At 38.4% G+C, this 20904-nt stretch overlaps 1 protein-coding gene across 3 annotated transcripts in view; it reads left to right on the plus strand.

Annotated features, from left to right (window-relative positions):
- The first annotated feature begins 440 nt into the window (after positions 1–440).
- The window catches only part of NSF (N-ethylmaleimide sensitive factor, vesicle fusing ATPase), a 159899-nt gene continuing 139435 nt past the window's right edge, over positions 441–20904 (plus strand). For 2 of the 3 annotated variants that reach the window (XM_068530702.1, XM_068530700.1), the window contains exon 1: positions 441–515. In XM_068530702.1, coding sequence (XP_068386803.1) covers positions 504–515 — 12 coding nt within the window. In that variant the 5' untranslated portion in view covers positions 441–503. Of the gene's footprint in view, positions 516–5195; positions 5215–20904 lie in introns of those variants that run through there. The other variant, XM_068530701.1, reaches the window with a different exon arrangement.

Consider the following 20904-nt stretch of genomic DNA (forward strand, 5'->3'; position numbering starts at 1 on the left):
CATTACTGATCTTCCCAGGGGGGAAGACCAGTAACCGCGCTGGGTGCTTTTACGTACATTTTCACACTTAAGTGGGTCTGGAAGCATAAAGTTAAAAGGCCATTAAAGGGCAGAGATAAGCAAGGGCTCAGTGATTAAAAGCATCAACGTCCTTCCTATACTTCTTATAAAGTCCGGCGCAAACGGCCAGTTGTGATGAGATTCTCAAAAGGGGCCCTGAAGAAAGTCGGCAGCAGACACTTACATGAAAGACCCACAAACCCCACCGCCCCCGGCAGCTCGCGTTCAAAATGGCGCCACCGCCCCGCCCACCCCGGGCTGCAGTCGAGCCCGCGTGTGCACTGCAGGGCGGGGGTGTCGGAGACGCGGCGAAGCGCGTGCGCGGCGTGTAGACGGCTGCGCGCCTGCGCGAGGGCGGGCAGCGGGCGCGCGCGCGGCGGGGGCGGGTTCTTCCGAGCGCAGAGCGCCGAGCTGCAGCGGTGGAGTCGGACGTGTCCGCGAAGATGGCGGGCCGGGTGAGTGCAGTTCGCGGAGCCGCGGGGGTGCCGAGGCGGGGGTGCCGGGCTCACGGACAACTGGAGGTCCAGACGGCCCCAGGGAAGGGGAATGAGCCTGAGCAAACGGGGCGGTGGAGGGGGTGGCAGGCCAGAGAAGCTGGGAAGAGGGAGCGGTGGCAGGGGATTAGCCTTCCTCAGAAACTCCATCCCCCTTAGAAGCTCGAGGGAGGAGACCCCCTCGCTACCCGGGTCTCCTAGGTCTCCCTTAATCCTCCCTTTCCATCCCTTGGGGCTTGTCCCGCTCTCTTCTCAAGCTAGCGGCAGGCTCGTGGCCGTCCCAGGCCGGTCTGAGGGCTCTAGGGGTTTCTCCGCACCCTCTTTCGAGGGCTTATTAGGTGCCGCCTCTGGAATAACTGCGGAGGATCCGTCCGCTGCATTGGGGCGAGGGCTGTGACAGGTACCAAAAGGAACCCATTTCTGTTCTTCACAATAAAAGGTCTTGAGAAAGGAGGAGGGGGTGCAAATGACTTTCAATGTAGAACCCCGGCCATCTGGGGGACGTGTCACTGCCGGCTCAGGCAGAAATGCCTTGAGCTTGGAGTGGGGATGGATTTGGAGTGTCGCGTTTTCCTTTTATGAATGACAGCCGTTTCGAATGCAGCAGGATATGTTGTAGTTTCAGGGTTTTAAATTTTACTTCCTCCTTTAGCCTCTGAGATCGCGGGGTAGTATGGGTTTGGCGAGGGGAGATAAGGCTGGTTCTGGGGTGTACTGCAGTGTGCGTTGAGCAAAAACCTGAGGGATGGATCCTGCCCAGAGATTACACTGGTCATAAACCTGGGGACGTTAACTGCGTCATTAGGGGATAAGGATGTGCTTGACTGATTTATTTCTACTGGAATATTTGAATAAATTTGCATAGATTATGCATACACACAAATGTTCTCCCTAAAGGAAATTGTTAAGTCAGGAGATTCTAGAGTGAGAAGAGACCTTAAAGGTCATATAATTAGGCTCTTTCTCATCTTTTCCCCGCAGTCTCTCCTTTTATCTACAGCTACTCCCTCCAACTGTGCTTCAGATTCTCTCCCCCGCTTCTAAGGAGCCCTATTCCTCCATATTCACCTGCTCCCTCTTAACAAACTAAGGCTTCTCCCATCGTAAACCCTCCCTCCACTCCCACAGCTGTCACCTTGTCTCTTCCCACTTTACAGCCAGAAATCTTGTCTCCATTTATTTGTCTCCCATTTGCTTGCCACCTACTCACGCCTCAACCCACTGCAGCCTGATTTCTGGCCCTATCATCCCACTGAAACGTGCCCCTAAACTTAACTGACATTTTTTCATTCCTTGTCTTACTTGATGTCTCAGCAGCGTTTGACATTGTTGACCGTTGCCTCCTTCATGGAAAATGCTCTTCCCTTGGCTTCAGCCTCCCTCCTGTTTTTAGTCAGGCTGCTCTTTTGCAGACTCACCCTCCTCTACTCTGTTATTCAATGCAGATATTCCTCAAGGCTGTCTCCTCACTCTCTGTTTTCTCCCCAGGCAATCTCTTCTAAGCCCAGCTTCAACTACTATCTAGATGCCAACGATTCTCAGTATCTTACTCCCAGTGCAGACCTGTCATTGAAGTTTCAGATCAGTATGTCAAACTGACTATTTAAAACCAAGGCACCTCAAACTCAACTTGTTCAAATTCAAACCCATGGTCTTAGCCCACCTAATTAGTATTTTTTACAGGGTTTCTTATTTCAGTGAATGGCATCACAATGCATTCCACTTATATAAGCTGGAAACCTGAGGGGGGGGGGAGTGGGTCATTCTTTATACTTCTGTCTCTTACCATATCCTCTGCCCTCAAGGAAAATTCATCACTGAGTTCTGTTTCCCCCCTCAGAAAAGGGTATTATTAATTATTAGGGCCAAAGAATCTGGGTTGGGCATTACTGCTTTAAACTATATCCAAAACACCCGCTGGACTAGTCACATGGGTTCTGTCATTTTAACATCCTAAAAATCTCTCCAATCTGTCAACCTCTCTACATCTTCATTTCCACCCCCTTTTCCCAAACTACTATCATTTCTGGCCTGGACTACTGCGGGAAGCTCCCGAGTGGCCTCCTTATGCCATTCACCACATTGATTATTCCCTCCCATGCCCATTGCTACTTAAACCCCTCCCTCAGTAACAGCTCATTACTTTTGGGAGAAGACTGAATCCTTAACTGGGCCTTTAAGGCCCTTTGTGGTTCTGCTCCTGCATCTCTACTCACCGCCTTACTCTCTATGCTCAGGTTATATAAGCCTTTCAATTCCTTGAACCTCTTACCACAGGGTCTTTGCACGTGCATTTCCTTTCTTTGTGATGTTCTGCTCCCAACCATTTACCTCCTACTCATAGATCACTCAGCTACTTAAGGGAGGCCTGTTCTGATCCCCCACTAAGTCAGGATCCTTTGTTAATATGCTCTTGAAGAACTGTATTCCTTTCCTTAGATATTTATCTGTCTGTCATTTAAAATTTATTAGTGTGATTGCCTCTACCACTAGACTTTGCTTTCCATGAAAGCAGAGACCATGTTAGTTTTTTACTTACTATCATCAGTGCTTTGCACCTGCCTGGAGCCTAGGTGCTCAATACATTTTTGTTGAAAATGAATCTAATCTCTGTTTTAATACTCTAGTGATAGAGGGTGCATCGCTATAAGGCTAGCCCATTTTAGTGTCATTTTAGAAAGGTCTTTTTTATATGGGGTTCCATGTAATTTTTATACATATTATTTCCGCTGTTTAGAACTGCGTAGAACTAAACAAAATTCCTTTTCCATATGATAGCTCCTTAGCTGTCTGAAAACAGGTTACATATTCCCTCGGATTTTCTCTTTTGCAAGTTAAACATCCCCAATTCCTCAAATATCCTATATCCCAAACCATTCATCATTTAGGTTATCTTCCTTTGGAAATGTTCTGTTTTGTCAGCGTTTCTTCTAAAATGTGCTCAAGAGACTAACACAGTGATCAGTGAAGAATATCCTTGAACTATTATCTTAACTATTCTCTTAAGCTGGACACTACCATTATTAATAGAGGCTAAAATTGTATTTGCTTTTTTCTGCAGTAAATCACACTCTTGGCCCATACTGAGCTTACAGTCAGTTGCAACTCTCATGTTCTTTTAAAATCAGCCCCCCTCCTCTGCATGCTAGGTATTGTGCAGTTGTTTTATTGAACCTAAGTGTAAGACCTTATATTTATCCCCTTTACAATTCACCTTTTTTCGGTCCATTTCTGCTACCTGTTGAAGGTTTCCTTGATTCTTTCATGTTACACAACATAGTAGTGCTCTCGTCCAGTTTTGTTTCATCTGTAGGTTTAATAATCATGACTTCTGTGTCTCCATTCTAGTCATTGAGAGAAGGTAGGATAAGACAGGGTCAGAAATAGCCCTTGAGCATGCTGCTAGAGACTCTCCTCTACGCTGGCACACATCAGTATGCTTTGGGTACCATTGCTTAACTACAAATGTATCTCATTTAATCCTGACAAAACCACCCTGCAAGGTAGGTAGTATTAACTTTGTTTTACTCAGAGAGAGGGCCTTAGTAACTTGCCAGGTTCACAGCCAGCAAGAAGCAGGGTTAGCATTTGAATTCAGGTCAGTTCATCAACTTAGTTGCAAGGGTATAAAGAAGAGTAGATTTACCTTACCTGGAACTTATTAGAGCCTGCTGTCAAAGTTTAATTTTCAAAAACTACCTTCTATCTTTCGGAAAATTTAAGCACCTTTGGCCCATCTCGAGTGGTCTTATCTTTTCTTCCTATAGCAATAATTGTCTAACAACTACCTATCCAGGTTTAACAAATACAGTCAGCCTTGTTGTAATTCTCTTTTTATGGGAGAAAAGCTATTTTGAGTTTTTACTGCTTTTGATTGGTTTAGTTAATTTTGGCATTCTGACATCATCATCTTGTAAACGGTATTTATGTTCACTCTGTAATTGAAGATTTGTATCAGTGTTGCTGATGATAGCATTAGTAACCTGTGTATCTTGGCCTTTGCTTTTCCTGACCGTAAAAGAAAGCATCATAATTAGTCCATCTTGGAAACTGAAGAATAAACTGTGTAATGTTATTCAATATAGCATCTAGGTCATCAGAACTTGGTTAATCCCTAAAATACTTTGAAGCCCCTAATCTTAAAACTAAAGAACCTAAAAGAAAATAATTTTTGTCATTATTGTTTTAGTGTATTTATTATATGAGAAAAATATGGAATGACAAGTTGGATACATTTTATAACACGATCAATTAATTTAAACATATCTGGTTCCTTTTGGCCTTTCAAAAGATTCAATTAGGTAATAGGTTTTTCTCAGCTGTTTTAAATTTTTGCTAGTAATAAATCAGATCCTAAAGTTGTAATTCTTATTACTTACATTGAATATAGACTCTTATTTATAAATGACCTCCACGTACAGACGGCTGCCACTGCCCCAGGCCTCCACACCGTCTTTCAGAACTCTCTTCGTGCTGCAGCTGCTCTGGAATCAGGGAATCAGAAGCAGAGGAAAGAATCTGAAATGTAGCCTTAATAGCTGAGGAGAGCTGACTCTAGGCAGGGAGAAGCTCCTTAGTAAAGCTTCTCTGTTTGGTGTTGCTTTCCAGACCCCTTAGACTACCACTGTCACCCCACTCCTGAAGAAAAAGGAAAGAGAAGGTAGGCTTTCCACAATGCCTGAACTTTTTTGTACTCTCTCTTTTAAAATTGCCAGAAATCTCTCTTACTGGAGATTTAGCAGTCCCTTTCTGAAAATACACATACATTAATGAAAATAAAACCAAGGGATTGTTTTCTTCATAAATTCTTACATCTAGTGGAGGTAATTTGTTTTAAGAAATAGGAGTAAGATGATCTTAACTAGGAATCTAAGAGAGAGAACTCTCTTAGGTGTTGAAAGGGGTTTAGAAGGATGTTAGAGGTAAGTTTTAGCTAATCTGGCTGTTTGTCTAGGTCAGGCTAGTATATTTAGTATCAGTATATTGAAAAAGCTTTTGTAACCTAGTCCAGAAACCTAACCGTTTATAACATTTTTACGGGTGAATGACATCTTTACCAAATAACCAACCTTCAGATTGGAACACAAGTCCTAGATTGGGGACAGCTCATGGGCAGTACCACAAGACAAAACAAATAATATAAAATGTTTTGTAGTCCCATTTCCTAAATCAGAGTTTTACTGTCCGGAACATATCAGCTCTCTGCAATCTTGTATGCAGTAGTTATTGCTTTTGTGTATCACTCTAGTGGAGGTTTTATAAAGTATGTTCAAATGCAATACATTTTAGAAAATAAAATTGAACTCTTTAAGCACTATCAACTAGCTTCTTCTTTCTGAAACCCAGAGGAATTTATGCTTAAGATGGATATATTCTTTTTTCAGGTATTTAAGTCAGGGTGCAAAGGTGTAAGGTGAAAGTATATTATTTTACTATGGAAAATTCTTGAATTGTTAGAGCAGTGAATCCTTGGAAACAGCTGCATTAGCAAGACACTAGTCACTTGCTATAAGGCTGTTCTTAAGGGTCCATACTCTGGGTATAGTGTATTAGGTAAAAATCTCTTAATGAGGTCCTTTATCCTACTTCAGTATTAATGCCCTTGAATGGGCTCTGAGACCTACCTTACACTGCCTTCAATTTCCTAGTGATTTAAACTCATAATTTTCGGGCTTCCCTGGTGGCGCAGCGGTTGGGAGTCCGCCTGCCAATGCAGGGGACACTGGTTCAAGCCCTGGTCTGGGAGGATCCCACATGCCGCGGAGCAACTGGGCCCGTGAGCCACAATTACTGAGCCTGCGCGTCTGGAGCCTGTGCTCCGCAACAGGAGAGGCTGTGATAGTGAGAGGCCCGCGCACCGCGATGAAGAGTGGCCCCCGCTTGCCGCCAACTGGAGAAAGCCCTCGCACAGAAACGAAGACCCAACACACCCAAAAAGAAATAAAGAAATAAATTTAAACTCATAATTTTCAACTTATTTTTTTATGATGCAAACTAATATTCATTGTGTGACTATAACTATTTCTAGCTCTATGCACTTTAAACAAGAATAATTCATATGCTCCTTAAGAGATTTCAAGCATGCTGAAAAGTACAGAAAATAGTGTAACATATACATATATCCATGTGCCCATGATCCAGATTGTGTTTACATATTGTGATATTTTCTTTGTATCTTTTAACTTTTAGAAATAAAACCTTATAGATCCAGTTGAATCCCCTTTGTATCCCTTCTTTTAATAAAAAATTTATTTATTTTATTTATTTATTTTTGGCTACGTTGGGTCTTTGTTGCTGTGCGTGGGCTTTCTCTAGTTGCGGCCAGCAGGGGCTACTCTTCGTTGCGGTGCACGTGCTTCTCATTGCGGTGGCTTCTCTTGTTGCACAGCACAGGCTTTAGGCGCATGGGCTTCCGTAGTTGTGGCACGAGGGCTCAGTAGTTGTGGCTCGCGGGCTCGAGCACAGGCTCAGTAGTTGTGGCGCCTGGGCTTAGTTGCTCCATGGCATGTGGGATCTTCCCGGACCAGGGATTGAACCCATGTTCGCTGCATTGGCAGGCGGATTCTTAACCACTGCACCACCAGGGAAGTTTACATACTGTGATATATGCTCTATATCTTTTAACTTTTAGAAATAAAACCTTATAGATCCAATTGAATCCCCTTTGTATCCCTTCTTGATTCCACTGACCTTTTCCAGAAATAACCACTACCTTAAAGTTGGTATAAATCCTTTCTGTTCACATCTACGTATGTTTGTGCCCATAACTAATATATTGTTTTGTATGTTTTAAAAATGTATATAGTGGTGTCATACTGTATATTTCCTTCTACAGCGTGCATTTTTTCATTGAAAATTGTGATTGAGATTTAGTCATGTTGAAATTACATAGCGCTAGTTAATTCTGTTTATTGTGTAGTATTCTATTTTGTAAATATACCACAATTATCTGTTTTCTTATCAGAGGACAATTTAGGTGGTTTTCAATTTTATTTCTCCCAGTGCACACATTCTTGTATATGTCTCCTTACATATGTGTGTAACAGTTTCTTTAAGATATATGTCTAGAGACGTGGACATATACCCTATGTAGAATAGCTACATAGAATTGCTGGGTGATCAGTGACCTTTATCTTTACCTAGTTACAACAGTTTGCAGTCTTACCAGCAGTATATGAATACCTGATACTCATGTCCTCTCCAGCGCTTAATATTGCAGACATTTTAATTTTTACAATATGATAGGGGTAAAATAATATTATTGTTTAAATTTGCATTTTTTTCCTGATTACTAGTGAGATTGAGCATTCTTCATATTGGTCTTCGGAGTTTCCTCTTCTGTGAATTACGTTTGCATATCCTTTGCCCATTTTTTTTCTTTTGGGCTGTTCAGTGGTGATCTTTTCATGTTTGCAGAGTTTTAGATTTAAATTTTATTGTAGTTATAACTACCCATTTTTTTTAAACCTCTATAATTAGTGTACTTGTATGTTTTAAAAGAGATCGTTTCCCACTTTGAAGTTAGAAAGATTTTCTTTTAAAAGGTTTTGGTGTTTGATTCATCTGGAATTTATTTTTGTGTTTGGTGTGAATTAGGAAGCTAATTTTATCTTTTCCATATGTGTAACCAGTTGTCCTAATATCATGTATTGATTCCATCCTTTTTCCCACTGATTTGTAATGCTACCTCTGTTTTATATCCACTGTAAGTCTGGACTCTATTCTGTTTCATTATTCTGTTTGTCTATATGTGCACCAATACCACTGTTTTAATTACCATAGCTTTAAAATTATTCTTGCTATCTGGTAGTGTTAGCCCCCCTCATTTTTCTTCATTTGGCATTTCTTGGCCCTTTTCCATATGAAGTTTACGAGCAACTTAATCCCTCCTTTAAAAAATTTTTTTATATTTAAATTTATCTTTTGCCGTTGATTTACATTTTTTCCTTATAGTATTTTATAAGGGCAGATACAAAGATCATTTCAATAAAATTTGTCTGAATTACTCTAGGAAGCTGATAAGCTGATTTTCTTCCCTTCCTCCCCATCCTTCCCTCCCTCCTTTCTTTCCTGTTTTTTTGCCATTAAGCCAAAAAGTGCTAATAATTTATCGCAACTTTGTGCCCTATAGATTTGCAATCAAATGAATTAGCATTAGTTGTTTATGAGTAATGCAGGGTGTTTTGGTCCTTTGCTAAATTCGGAATGAAGTGCTAAAATTCTGATGTATTTTGCACTAGCTATGTAGATCTTTGGTAATGGAGAAAATAGGAAAATTATTAAAGTAAGAAATAAGTTGTCATTTTTGAAATCCAGCATTCACTTCTTTATAAAATCACTAAATATTAAAGAGAATTTTAGGATTTCACTGATGGATTTTTTTTTTTAATTTGTTATTAATTTATTTATTTTTGGCCGAGTGGCTTATGGGATCTTAGTTCCCCCATCAGGGATTGAACCCGGGTCCTCGGCAGTGAAAGCGCAGTCCTAACCACTGGAGCGCCAGGGAATTCCCATCGCTGGTGGATTTTTTAAAAGTGTAAAGTGTTTTTAGTGTTATGTGCATATGAACAAACATTTTCTTACTTGGTTTGACAAGCAATGAAAATAAAACTAATCACTAATTCTGAGTCTTCCAAAAAAACATCTGAGTGGGGAGATTAAAACAATTTAGTTATCCTAGTTACTTTTCTCCTAGAGAATAATATTGACAAAATTTTTTGAGATGATAGCAGACTTAGATCCCACTGTTTAGAACAAAGCCTGGCATGAAAGTGTTATTTAGTAAATGATTGTTGAATGGGTGAATGACTGTTTATTTCTGTATACCTTAGTAAATTATCATTTTGGACAGTGTCTGTAGTTGGATTTTAATGTTATGTTCTCTGCCAACTATTGAATACTTTACTGTTGTTTATTCTGTTATCCAAGTCATTAATATAGCATAGATCTAACTTTAAATAGCTGCTGGCCTCCGATACAGTCCTTTTCTCGATCTGCAGATATTGAGTCTGATAACTTTTTTGTTTATATAGACTTCCAATCAATTTACTACTTATAAAGCATCAAAATAAACTTAACTATAAAGTTTTACCAAGGTAAAGGATGAAATGGACCAAGAGCATTTTTGAAGTCTCTTTTCCAGATTTTCTTCTCTTCTATTGTAGAAGGAAATGAACCTGCCATTATTTCTGTTTTTATGAAGTTTATTTCTCTCAGTGCAATGATTCTCAAAGTGGAATCTGCAGACCAGCTAATCAGCATCACCTGAGAACTTGTTAGAAGTGCAGATTCTCTCACCCCACAGAGGTTGATTAAATTAGAAATTCTGGAGGTGGGGCCCCTGCAATCCCTTAACAGTTCTGAAGGAGATTCTGGTGTATGCTAAAGTTGAGGACCTTTGACTTAGGATTTTGAGCTCTCCAATTTACTTTAACAAATTGTTCAAGATTTTTTTCTCCAGATTTCCTTCCAAATGTATACTCAACCTTGTTATTTCTAGATTTCAGCGTTATTGTCTTACCTTTCCTTTAATACCTTCACCTATATCCAATTTTCAGACATTTAAGAAAGCATAAGTTATTTCCTGCAGTATGGAGAATTAGGTACCTTGACTGACCTTTCCATGGAAAATACTTGCAATGCTAGATAGCATGGTAATTATAGTTAATTAAAAAATGTTGTATTCTTGAAATTTGCTAAGACAGCAGATCTTTCTTTTTCTTTCTTTTTTTTTTTGGCCGTGCTGGGTGGCTTGTGGGGTCTTAGTTCCTGACAAGGGATCGAACCTGCGCCGCCTGCGTTGGAAGCGCGGAGTCTTAACCACTGGACCACCAAAGAAGTGTGCTAAGACAGTAGATCTTAAGTGTTCTTACCACACACACACACACACACACATACACAGAAGTAACATACACACACACACACAGAAGTAACATACACACACACACACACACACACAGAAGTAACTTTGTGAGGTGATGGATATGTTTATTAGCTTGTTGTGGTAATCATTACACAAGGTATACTTATATCAAAACATCACTTTGTATACCTTAGACAAAATTCCCTAAGGCTGAACGTGTGCATGTATGCTTGCGATCCAGCAGTTCTTCCGGAGGGGGTGTATGTAGGGGTGGGGGGGTGGGAGTATAGCTATCCAATTGAAATGCATACATTATTATTCAAAAGGCATGTAATGTTATTAGCAACAGTATTCATAATTAAAAACTGGAAACAACTCATGGATAAATAATGGTGGTATATTGATATAATTTTATACTATAAAAAGCAAGGAAAATGAACTACTGCTACATGCAACAACATGGATGAGTGTTAACAATCATAATATTGATGGGTAGAAGTCACACACAAAATAATACAAGCTATATGTTTCCATTTGTATAAAGTTTTCAAGAGGCTAAACTCTGATTTCTATCTCTGGTGGTAGAAACAAGATAGCAGTTATCTGTGGTTGGGGGTGAAGGGCTAGTGATTAGGAGGGGGCAGTATGGGATGTTGGTAATGTTCTCTTTCTTTAACTGGGTGTTGGTTACCCTGGGTGTGTTCACTTTGCAGAAATTCTTTGAGCCAAACACAATGTGTGTACTTTTCTGTATGTATGTTTTCTTTAATAAAAAGTTGATTTAAAGAAGTGGTAATGTTCTTTTTCTTAAACTAGGTGGTAGGAACATGGTGATTGTTTCTCGGTATTTTATATCTTACGTTTTTAATAAGTATTTTATTTTTATTCAGTATTCAAAAAATGTAAAAAGTAGTCACTACTTCATTGTTAATTGAGCATCTCCTGCACAGAGCACAGTGCCTGGAACATTATAGGTATTCATTAAATATTTGTTCCATTGAACAAAAGTAAGGTAGTAATTCCTTTTTGCCTTCCGACAGCCAATCTTTTACTCAATTATTTATAAATAATTATTTCTAAATAACCAAAAAATATAAATAATACCATTATATTATTCTTATACTATCAAGCTGAGTTTATTAAACAGAGAAACCTCTCAGTATTACAGGCACTTGCATCATGAATTATTAGCATGTTTAATTATAGTGACTCAGATTAACATCAGCAATTTAGATTAATATGGATGTAAATCAATAGATTTTGCAGCTTTGAAGATGTGAAATTTATTAGACTTTCTAATATTCTCAGGTGTCTCACTTTTTTTTCTTTTTTTTTTTTTTTTCTGAACAACTGAAATCACAGCTAACTTTTTGTACTGAAACTTGTGTTCCACCTTCTGTACCATGCTGCCTCTTGCTTCTTGCCTGTCTTGCATCTCTAACTTTCTGCTTTCCTGAATGCCCTCTGTCTCGCTGAGGGAAGAGCCCAGAGCTATGGGACTTAGGGGTTGGGACTGGGGAGAGGCTCTAAGGCCTGGGATCCTTGTTCTGATTCCTTCTCCAAAAATTCTTCTCTCCTTCTTCACTCTTCAAAAGAACATAGGTGTCAAACTTTCATCAGGATGTTGGAATTAAAAAAAAAAAAGCTTCACAAACATTGTTTTGATTTCTTTAAGAACATTTGGAGTAAACTTTTCAGAGTAAGAACACTCAGTTACTAAATAAGAATATCTTAAATTGAATGAGTGGTATTTTACAGTTTTGAAAACACCTTCACAGATCTTTTCTTGTTAGACTCTCAGAGCAACCTTATGAGGTGGCACTCTGAAAATTCAGTTCAACAAATATATCTCAACTAACACAAAAACCCTCAGCTAACATCATACTTACTGGTGAACACTGAAAGCTTTCCCCTTTAAGATCGGGAACAAGATAAGGATGTCTGCTGTCTTACCACTTCTATTCAACACTATTTTGGAGGTTCTAGGTAGGGCAGTTAAGCAAGTAAAAGAGTAAAAAAGGCATTCAAATTAGAAAGAAAGAAAATTATATCTATGTACAGATGAAAGAATTTACAAGAAAAAAACATAGAGCTAAAAAATGAATCCCATAAAGTTGCAGGATACAAGATCAATATACAAAAATCATTTGCACTTCTATACACTAGCAATGAACAATTTGAAAATAAAATTAAGAAAACAGTTCCACTTACAATAGCATCAAAAAGAACAAAATAGGGCTTCCTTGGTGGTGCAGTGGTTGAGAATCTGCCTGCCAATGCAGGGCACACGGGTTCGAGCCCTGGTCTGGGAAGATCCCACATGCCGCGGAGCAACTAAGCCCGTGAGCCACAACTACTGAGCCTGCGCGTCTGGAGCCTGTGCTCCGCAACGGGAGAGGCCCGCGCACCGCGATGAAGAGTGGCCCCCACTCACCGCAACTGGAGAAAGCCCTCGCACAGAAACGAAGACCCAACACAGCCAAAAATAAATATAAATAAATAAATTTATAAAAAAAAAAATAGTTGCTACAGTTCCTGACACATCATAAATGCTCCATAAAGATTAGGTATTATGATTACAGTGATAGTTAAAAAAAAAAAAAGAACAAAATACCTATGACTAAGTTTAACCAAAGAATTGTAAGATTTGTACACTGAAAACTATAAAACACATTGAAAGAAATTAAAGATCTAAATACATGGAAAGACATCTTCTTAGAAGGAAACGTAGATGAAAATCTGTTCATGGATCGGAAGACTTAATATTGTTAATATGGCAGTACTCCCCAAATTGATCTATAAATTCAGTGCAGCCCCTTTCAAAATTCCAACTGCTTTGTTCCCAGAAGTGGACAAGCTGATCCTAAAATTCATATGGAGTTGGAAAGCCATTTTAGCCACAACAATTTGAAAAAGAAAAAGAAGAGTAAAGTTGGAGGACACACTTCCTGATTTCAAAACTTATTATAAAGTACAGTAATCAAGATGATATGGCAGTGGCCTAAGGATAGTCACATAGTCATGTAAACCAGTGGAATAGAATTGAGAGTCCAGAAGAAAACCATACATTTATGGTTAATTGATTTTCAACAGAGGGCCAAGACCAGTGGGGAAAGAATAGTCTTTTTAACAAGTGATGCTGAGACAACCGGATATCTACATGCAAAAGAATGAACCTGGACCCTTACCTCACACCACATACAAACATGAACTCAGAATGGGTCAAAGATCTAAATCTATAAAATTCTTAGAAAGAAACAAAGGTGAAAATCTGCATGACCTTGGATTAAACAATCTTTTTAAAGATATGACACAAAAAGCACAAGCACCAAAGGGAAAAATAGATAAATTAGACTTCATCAAAATTAAAAATTTTCATGCATCAAGAAAGTGAAGAGACAACCCACAGAATGGGAGAAAATATTTATAAATCATATGTCTGATAATGGTCTAGTATCCAGAATGTATGAAGAACCCTTACAACTCAACAATAAAAAGAAACTGTATTTTAAAATGGGCAGAGGATTTGAATAGATATTTCTCCAAAAAAGATGTGAAAATGACCAATAAGCACATGAAAAGATGTTCAGCATCATAATCATTAGAGAAATATAAATCAAATCCCACAATGGGATACTACTTCATACCCACTGGGATGGCTATAGTTTAAACAAAAAAAGTTTGTTGATGACAGTGTAGAGAATTTGGGACCCTCATACACTGCTGGTAGGAATGTAAAGTGGAGCAGCCATTGTGGGAAACAGTTTGGCAGTTCTTCAAAAAGTTAAGCATAGAATGATCCAGCAATTCTCCTAGCTATATAACCAAGTGAGTTGAAAGTATATGTTCGTACATAAACTTGTACATGAATGTTCATAGCAGCATTATTCATAATAGCCAAAACGTGGAAACAACCCAATGTCCATCAGCTAATGAACAGATAAAACAAATGTGGATTATCCATACAGTGGAATATGATCACAAAAAAGGAATGGCGTGCTGTCACTTGCTACAACATAGATGATCTTGAAAATATTATGCTAATTGAAAGAAGCAGTCATAAAGATGACAGATTGTATGATTCTGTTTATATGAAATGTTCAGAATAGGCAAATCCATAGAGAGAGAATGTAGATTAGTGGTTGCCAAGGGATGAGGGAGGGGAGAATTGGGATTAAATAGCTAATAGGTACAGGGTTTCTTTCTGGAGTGCTAGAAATGTTCTGGAATTAGATAGTGGTGATAATTGCACAATGTAGTGAATATACTAAAAACCACTGAAGTGTACACTTTGAAGTGATGAATTTTATGTTATATGAACTTGTCTTAGTCTATTTGGGCTGCTGTAACAAAATACCAGAGACTGGGTAGCTTATAAACAACAGAAATTTATTTCTCACAGTTTCAGAGACTGGAAGTCCAAGATCAGGGTGCCAGCATGGTTGAGTGAGGGCCCTCTTCTGGGTCACAGACTTCTCATGGTATCCTCACCTGCTGGATGGGACAAGCTAGCTCTCTGGGCCCTCTTTTATAAAGGTACTAGTTCCATTCATGAGGGTTCTGCCCTCTTGACCTACTCACCTCCCAAAGGCCTCACCTTCTAATACCATAGCCTTGGGCATTAGGTTTTCAACATATGGATTTTGGGAAGACAAACATCAAACCATAGCAGAAGTGTATCTCAAAAAACGCTAATAAACACTTCACCTAACGTTGCATATACTGGGTGGCACAGGCATGCCGGAACTTAGAATAGTGGTACTCAACTAAGTAGTTTAAGGCAGCTGGTGATAAGTAGTGATAAGACTGTTGGAGAAGCACAAAAAATAGAGATATGGGAGATACCCAGTCTTACTAGGAACCAAAAAAAGAGTTTTATAAACTTGGCTTTGTAAGATGGGTAAGATTTCCATAGGTGGAAGGGGTTTGGAATAGGGAATTCAGGCAAAAGGGGTAGTGTAAAACAAAGGTATGGCGTTAGGAATATGAAGTATCAATACATGGGCTTTATTATTTAGGAATCACATTTTTAGTTTTAGGTCATGTCTGGTGGCAGACAGAAGATTGAATTGGAGAAGAGAAATTAGAGTCAGGGAAACCAATTAGGTTATCGCAGTTTTTTTAGGAGAGAGGTGATGTTGGCTGAATTAGATCAAAAGTTGTGAGGATGGAAGGGAGGAATCAAATGCAAGTTACAGTGCAGAAGTAGAATTAATAGGTCTTGGCCCCAATTTGTGTGTGTGTGTATGCACGTGCGTGTGTGTATTGGATGGTGAAGGGAAGAATGACCTTGAAATTGTGAATTTGAGTGAATTGAAAGGATAATGATGATGTTAGGACAGCCAGAGAAACAAATTAAAATGAATACTGAAGAGAGGGAGATACCACTGAATTTCGCAGTTAGAAAGGCATTGGTGACTTGGAAGAGCCATTGCAGGAAAGTAGTTGCTGTAGAGGATTTCAAAGAAGATTGCCAGAGGATGAGAAGATGGGAGGCAAGGAAGGGAGACTTGAGAAATTTGGTTGTAAAGTGAAGAGAGAAAGGTTGATAATTTGAGGTAAGAGAATTAAGGGACTTTTGCTTTTTAAGTCACTATGAGGGGTGTGGACCTGCCTCTGGAACGAGAGAGGTTTACTGGCAGTGACCCAAGAGGCGAAAGACCAAAGGCTGGATAGGCGGGTTGCCATCAAACCTACAGATGAGGGATTCTGCCTCCTTATACATTTGAGGTATGTGCCTTAAGATGCTTCTGTAAGGTTAAGAATAGAATGCTGTGATCCTTGAATGTGACCAAATGGAGCTACAGTATGTGCTTGAATCAAATTAGAGGTAGCTATAGGATTAAAACACACAATCTTTAGTTAATTCACTTTAAAATTAGATTTTTTTATCTTCTAAGTATATAAAATTCAGAATGAGTCATATTTTAAAAATCATTTAGAGGGCTTCCCTGGTGGCGCAGTGGTTGAGAATCTGCCTGCCAATGCAGGGGACACGTGTTCGAGCCCTGGTCTGGGAAGATCCCACATGCCACGGAGCGACTAGGCCCGTGAGCCACAATTGCTGAGCCTGCGCATCTGGAGCCTGTGCTCTGCAACAAGAGAGGCCTCGGTAGTGAGAGGCCCGCGCACTGCGATGAAGAGTGGCCCCCACTTGCTGCAACTAGAGAAAGCCCTCGCACAGAAACGAAGACCCAACACAGCCATAAATAAATAAATAAATAAATAATTAAAAATAAAATCATTTAGAGAGAAGTAATTTTCTTATGAGAAAGCAAAAATGTTAGCTGGAGTGAGGGCTGGGGTGTTTGCAGGTGTGTAAAGCTTTTAAAACAGCGTCTGGCGTGTAATAAGCTCTCAAACACATTAGCTGTTATTATTGACACTCCTCCAGTCCAGCCACCAAGTGGATAATCATTCGTCTCAGTGCCATTTATTGAATAGTTAAGCTTTCCTCTACTGATTCTAAGTCTCACATATCAAGTTCTCACCTGGTTCTGTTTCTGGATTGTTTGTTCTACTCCATTGAACTGTCTGTTTCTGTACTAATACTACAATACATTGGTTTATTTTATTTATTTTTATTTTAGTTTTTTTTGGCCATGGGAGCTTAGTTCCCCAACCAGGGATTGAACCCCGGCCCTCGGCAGTGAAAGCGTGGAGTCCTAACCACTGGACTACCAGGGAATTCCACTAAACTGTTTTAATTACTGTGTACGGCATGTTTTGATGTCTAGTAGGGCCAGTCTCATTCTTTCTGAAATTTTTCTTGGCTACTTTCACAAATTAAAAAAAATTTTGTTCCCTTCTCATTTTGCCTACTACATTTATAATACTTTGCCAGTTACAGTTTAGATTGAATTTGCTAAAGTCCCATTGGGATTTTCTTATAATTACATTAAGTTTATAGGTTAATTTGGAGTTGATGATATCCTTACAGTATTGAGTCATTGCATAGAATGACATCATATATCTCTACATTTACTTGGATATTCTTTTATGTGCTTCTGTTAGTTTTCTTCATATGGGTCTTATCACTCTCTAGATATATTTCTTCCCCAATTTTTTAATTCCACAAATATTTATTGAGTGCCTATTATGTGCTAAATATTGTACCAGGTACTTCTCCAAATTTTAAAGTAATGTATTTTGAGGCATTAATGAACTTTCCCAAGTTAATGCAGTCTTGGAGAGGAAATTATTTATTCACAGAGCCAAGGATTTAGTTAACTGGCTTATGATTTGGTGTTCATTTTGATGCTCAGTCATTGGTTAATCTGCCCAGTATAAATAAAATTTTAACTCTTTGTATATCTACCAAAAGATTTCTGTGTTTCCGACCATATTTTGTAATTTCTTACAGTTTATTAAAAAGTATGTTTTCTTAATTTATATACAACAATCTTTGCCACACTGTAGTCAAAGAGAATTAGATTTAACCTACATGGTTTAATTATGAAGAAAAAACACACATAAGCAAATTATTAGACCATGTCTTATATTTCATGAATAATGACAGTGTCCTTTTATTAAGCATGTCCTTCCAGTTATTTTCCTAATGTGTGAGGTCATCACTGTCTATGCAGAAACAGAGGTCCGAAATGAAATATACCATCAATTAACTTTAATGCAAAAATTTTAATTTGGGTAGTAAAATAGCAGCTATCTATATTTTTTAACTTGGAAAGTGCAGAAAGGAAGAAAATAAATCACTCATAGTCCCATTGTCCAATCACAATTGTTTTTTACATTTTGGTGTGTTTTTGTTTAATTGCTTTGCTATACTTAAAAAAATAAAACTATAAAGTAAAATTTATATTTATATATGTATATATATACATGTATACATATACTATCCTGTGATTTGAATATTATGAGGATATGATATTCAATTAAGTGGATATGTTTTAGTTTTCGTAACCATCACTTTGAAATAGGACTTTTAGTTTGCTTCTAATTCATCACCGGTAAAGTAATCCTGTAGAGGACAACTTTGTACATAAAAGTTCTCTATATTTAAAATTATTTTCCTAAGATAAGGGTTATTTATTGTAAAAAACAGTTCCAACCATTCAGAATTGTGAAAAGCGAAGGTGTTTCACGTATACCTTCTTGTTTCACCTCAGTGGTAACTACTATTAATTTAGTGTGTATCTTTTTTATTAAAAACTTACTCTACATGCTATTTCATTTCTTTTTTAAAACTTAGTTCTATATTGTGGACATTTCCCTTGTCAGTACAAACAGAGGTACCTTGACCTTTCAAATGGCTGCATAGTTGTGATACTTTTAACCATGCTCCTATTCACGGCATTTATTTAGCTTTAGATTGTGATTTTTTTTTTCTATTACAAATAATTCTTTACTGAATATCTCTATGATGGTCTTAATAATAGCTGACATTTATTATTTACTCTATATCAAGTAAATGAGAATACTTCATTTAATTCTCTTGTGTATGTTTGGGTGGTTGTGCATTTATTCCTATGTCCTCCTGTTTCCATTCCTGCCCATAGGGAGAGTAGAACTTTAGATCAAATTCCCTTGCGTCTTAGTGGAAAATTTATTACAGGGAAAACAAACAATCTTACTTTTCTCAGGAGGAAGAATTGCCAATCTGATGGTTAGTATGGGACATTCATGCCAGGAGTTGTAGGTTTTATACTTCCTCTTTTCACATCCTGTGCCCAGGACTAGCAGGCCAATATGGTCAGCAACCTTAGACTGGCCTTTAGAGGTAGACCTGGCCATTCTCCTAGTTCTGTTTATTCCTACAGCTGGGATGAGGACTGGTTGGGGAGAGAACCGAATCTGTTCTGCAGACCTAGTTAGCTCTCTTTTCCAGTAGGCCTACCTGAGTACAGATGTACTAAGGTCTAGGTCCTTGTTGCATGAGTGTATGTACCCTGTACCTAAACTATGTTTTCTAGTTTGAACATTTATACTGTCTTTACATGGGAATTGTTGGTGATTGCCCAGCCATTAAAAAATCAGACCATCACTTCTCCACTTTATTGAGGTATAACCTATATACAATAAAATACAATCCAGATATAGAACATTTTTGTTATCTCAAAAAATTACTTCATGTTTTTCTGCTGTTCATTTCACCCCGGCCCCAGGCAATCACTGATTTTGTGTGTGTGTGTGGTTGTTACTCTAGATTAATTTTGCCTTTTCTAGGACTTCATCTAATTACAAGGTGATGCAAAAAAGAGTTCATCCTATATTATATAAGCATCTGGCTTTACTTGGCATTATGTTTTTGAGGTTTACTCACGTTGTTGCATATATCAGTAGGTAGTTTCTTTTTAATTGCTGGGTAGTGTTCCATTGTATGGCTGTACCACAATTTGTTTATCCATTCAACTGTTGGTAGATCTTCGTGTTATTTCAGTTTTTGACTATTATGAATAAAGTTGCTATGACCGTTTGTGTACCAGTCGTCATGTGGCTGTATGTTTTCATTTCTCTTTACTTAAAACCTAGGGGTAGATCTGCTGGGTCACGTTAACCTTATAAGAAACTGCATCACTTCTTTGTCACCATTTAGTGCTGTCAGCCTTTTATATTTTCCTTTGTGTTTTTTTTTTCCCCTCAAAAAACCAAAATGGGAGCTCAGTTTTTTTTTCTTTTTCAATATGTTTGTAAAGGAATTTTAAGGCCCTAAGGGATGTCACCTATGTGAATAGTTACTGATTTGAGATGGATAATGTGAAGGGTATCCCTACATGCTCTTTGCAAGATTACTATAGGACATACAAATTTAGCTTATTTCTATCCATCATTTCTAGTCCCACAGGACTTCACAATTTTAATAGAAATTATTATTTCAGGAGTTTATAGCAGAGTGGTTCCATAGGCCTGAAGACATGGATTACTGATGGCCTTTCTCACACTGCTCTAGACTAGCACCATCTAATGAAACTTTCTTCAGTGACAGCTGATAGCCACATGTGGCACTCGAAATGTGACTAGTGCACCTGAAGAACTGAATTTTTAAATTTTAATTAGTTTTAATTTTAATAACCATATGTGTCTAGTGGTTACTTTATTGAATAGTGCAGTTCTAAAATGTTATTTTTCAGGAAGCACAAAATTGAGTGAGACTTGTTAGCTGAGCTGGCTCTGGGGCAAGTTCGTATATTCTGTCCTACTTCCCTTTCCTGTGGGGGAATTTGTGTCTCTAGAGAGATGTAACCTAGGCCTGAAGCACCACAGAGAAGACCAATGGATTCATGAGTGTTGCAGTTATCTGTAATGAGGTCTTATAATCAGGTACTACACACTTTGGTTTTTTCTATTTATTTTGCCCTACTGAGTTCTTTGGTAAACAATAAACCATATATTTTAAAAATCCAATTTTTAAAGTGGACCTTTGGATGAAAGTATGTTATTTAAGTTTGAAAACTATGCAGTGATGCCCAGAGGAGTCCTGGTTACCTGCCCCCACCACTGCCCAATTTTTTTTTTTTTTTTTTTTTT

The sequence above is a fragment of the Eschrichtius robustus genome, chromosome 20 (genome assembly GCF_028021215.1).
Source record: "Eschrichtius robustus isolate mEscRob2 chromosome 20, mEscRob2.pri, whole genome shotgun sequence".
In the NCBI taxonomy this organism is placed as follows: Eukaryota; Metazoa; Chordata; class Mammalia; order Artiodactyla; family Eschrichtiidae; genus Eschrichtius; species Eschrichtius robustus.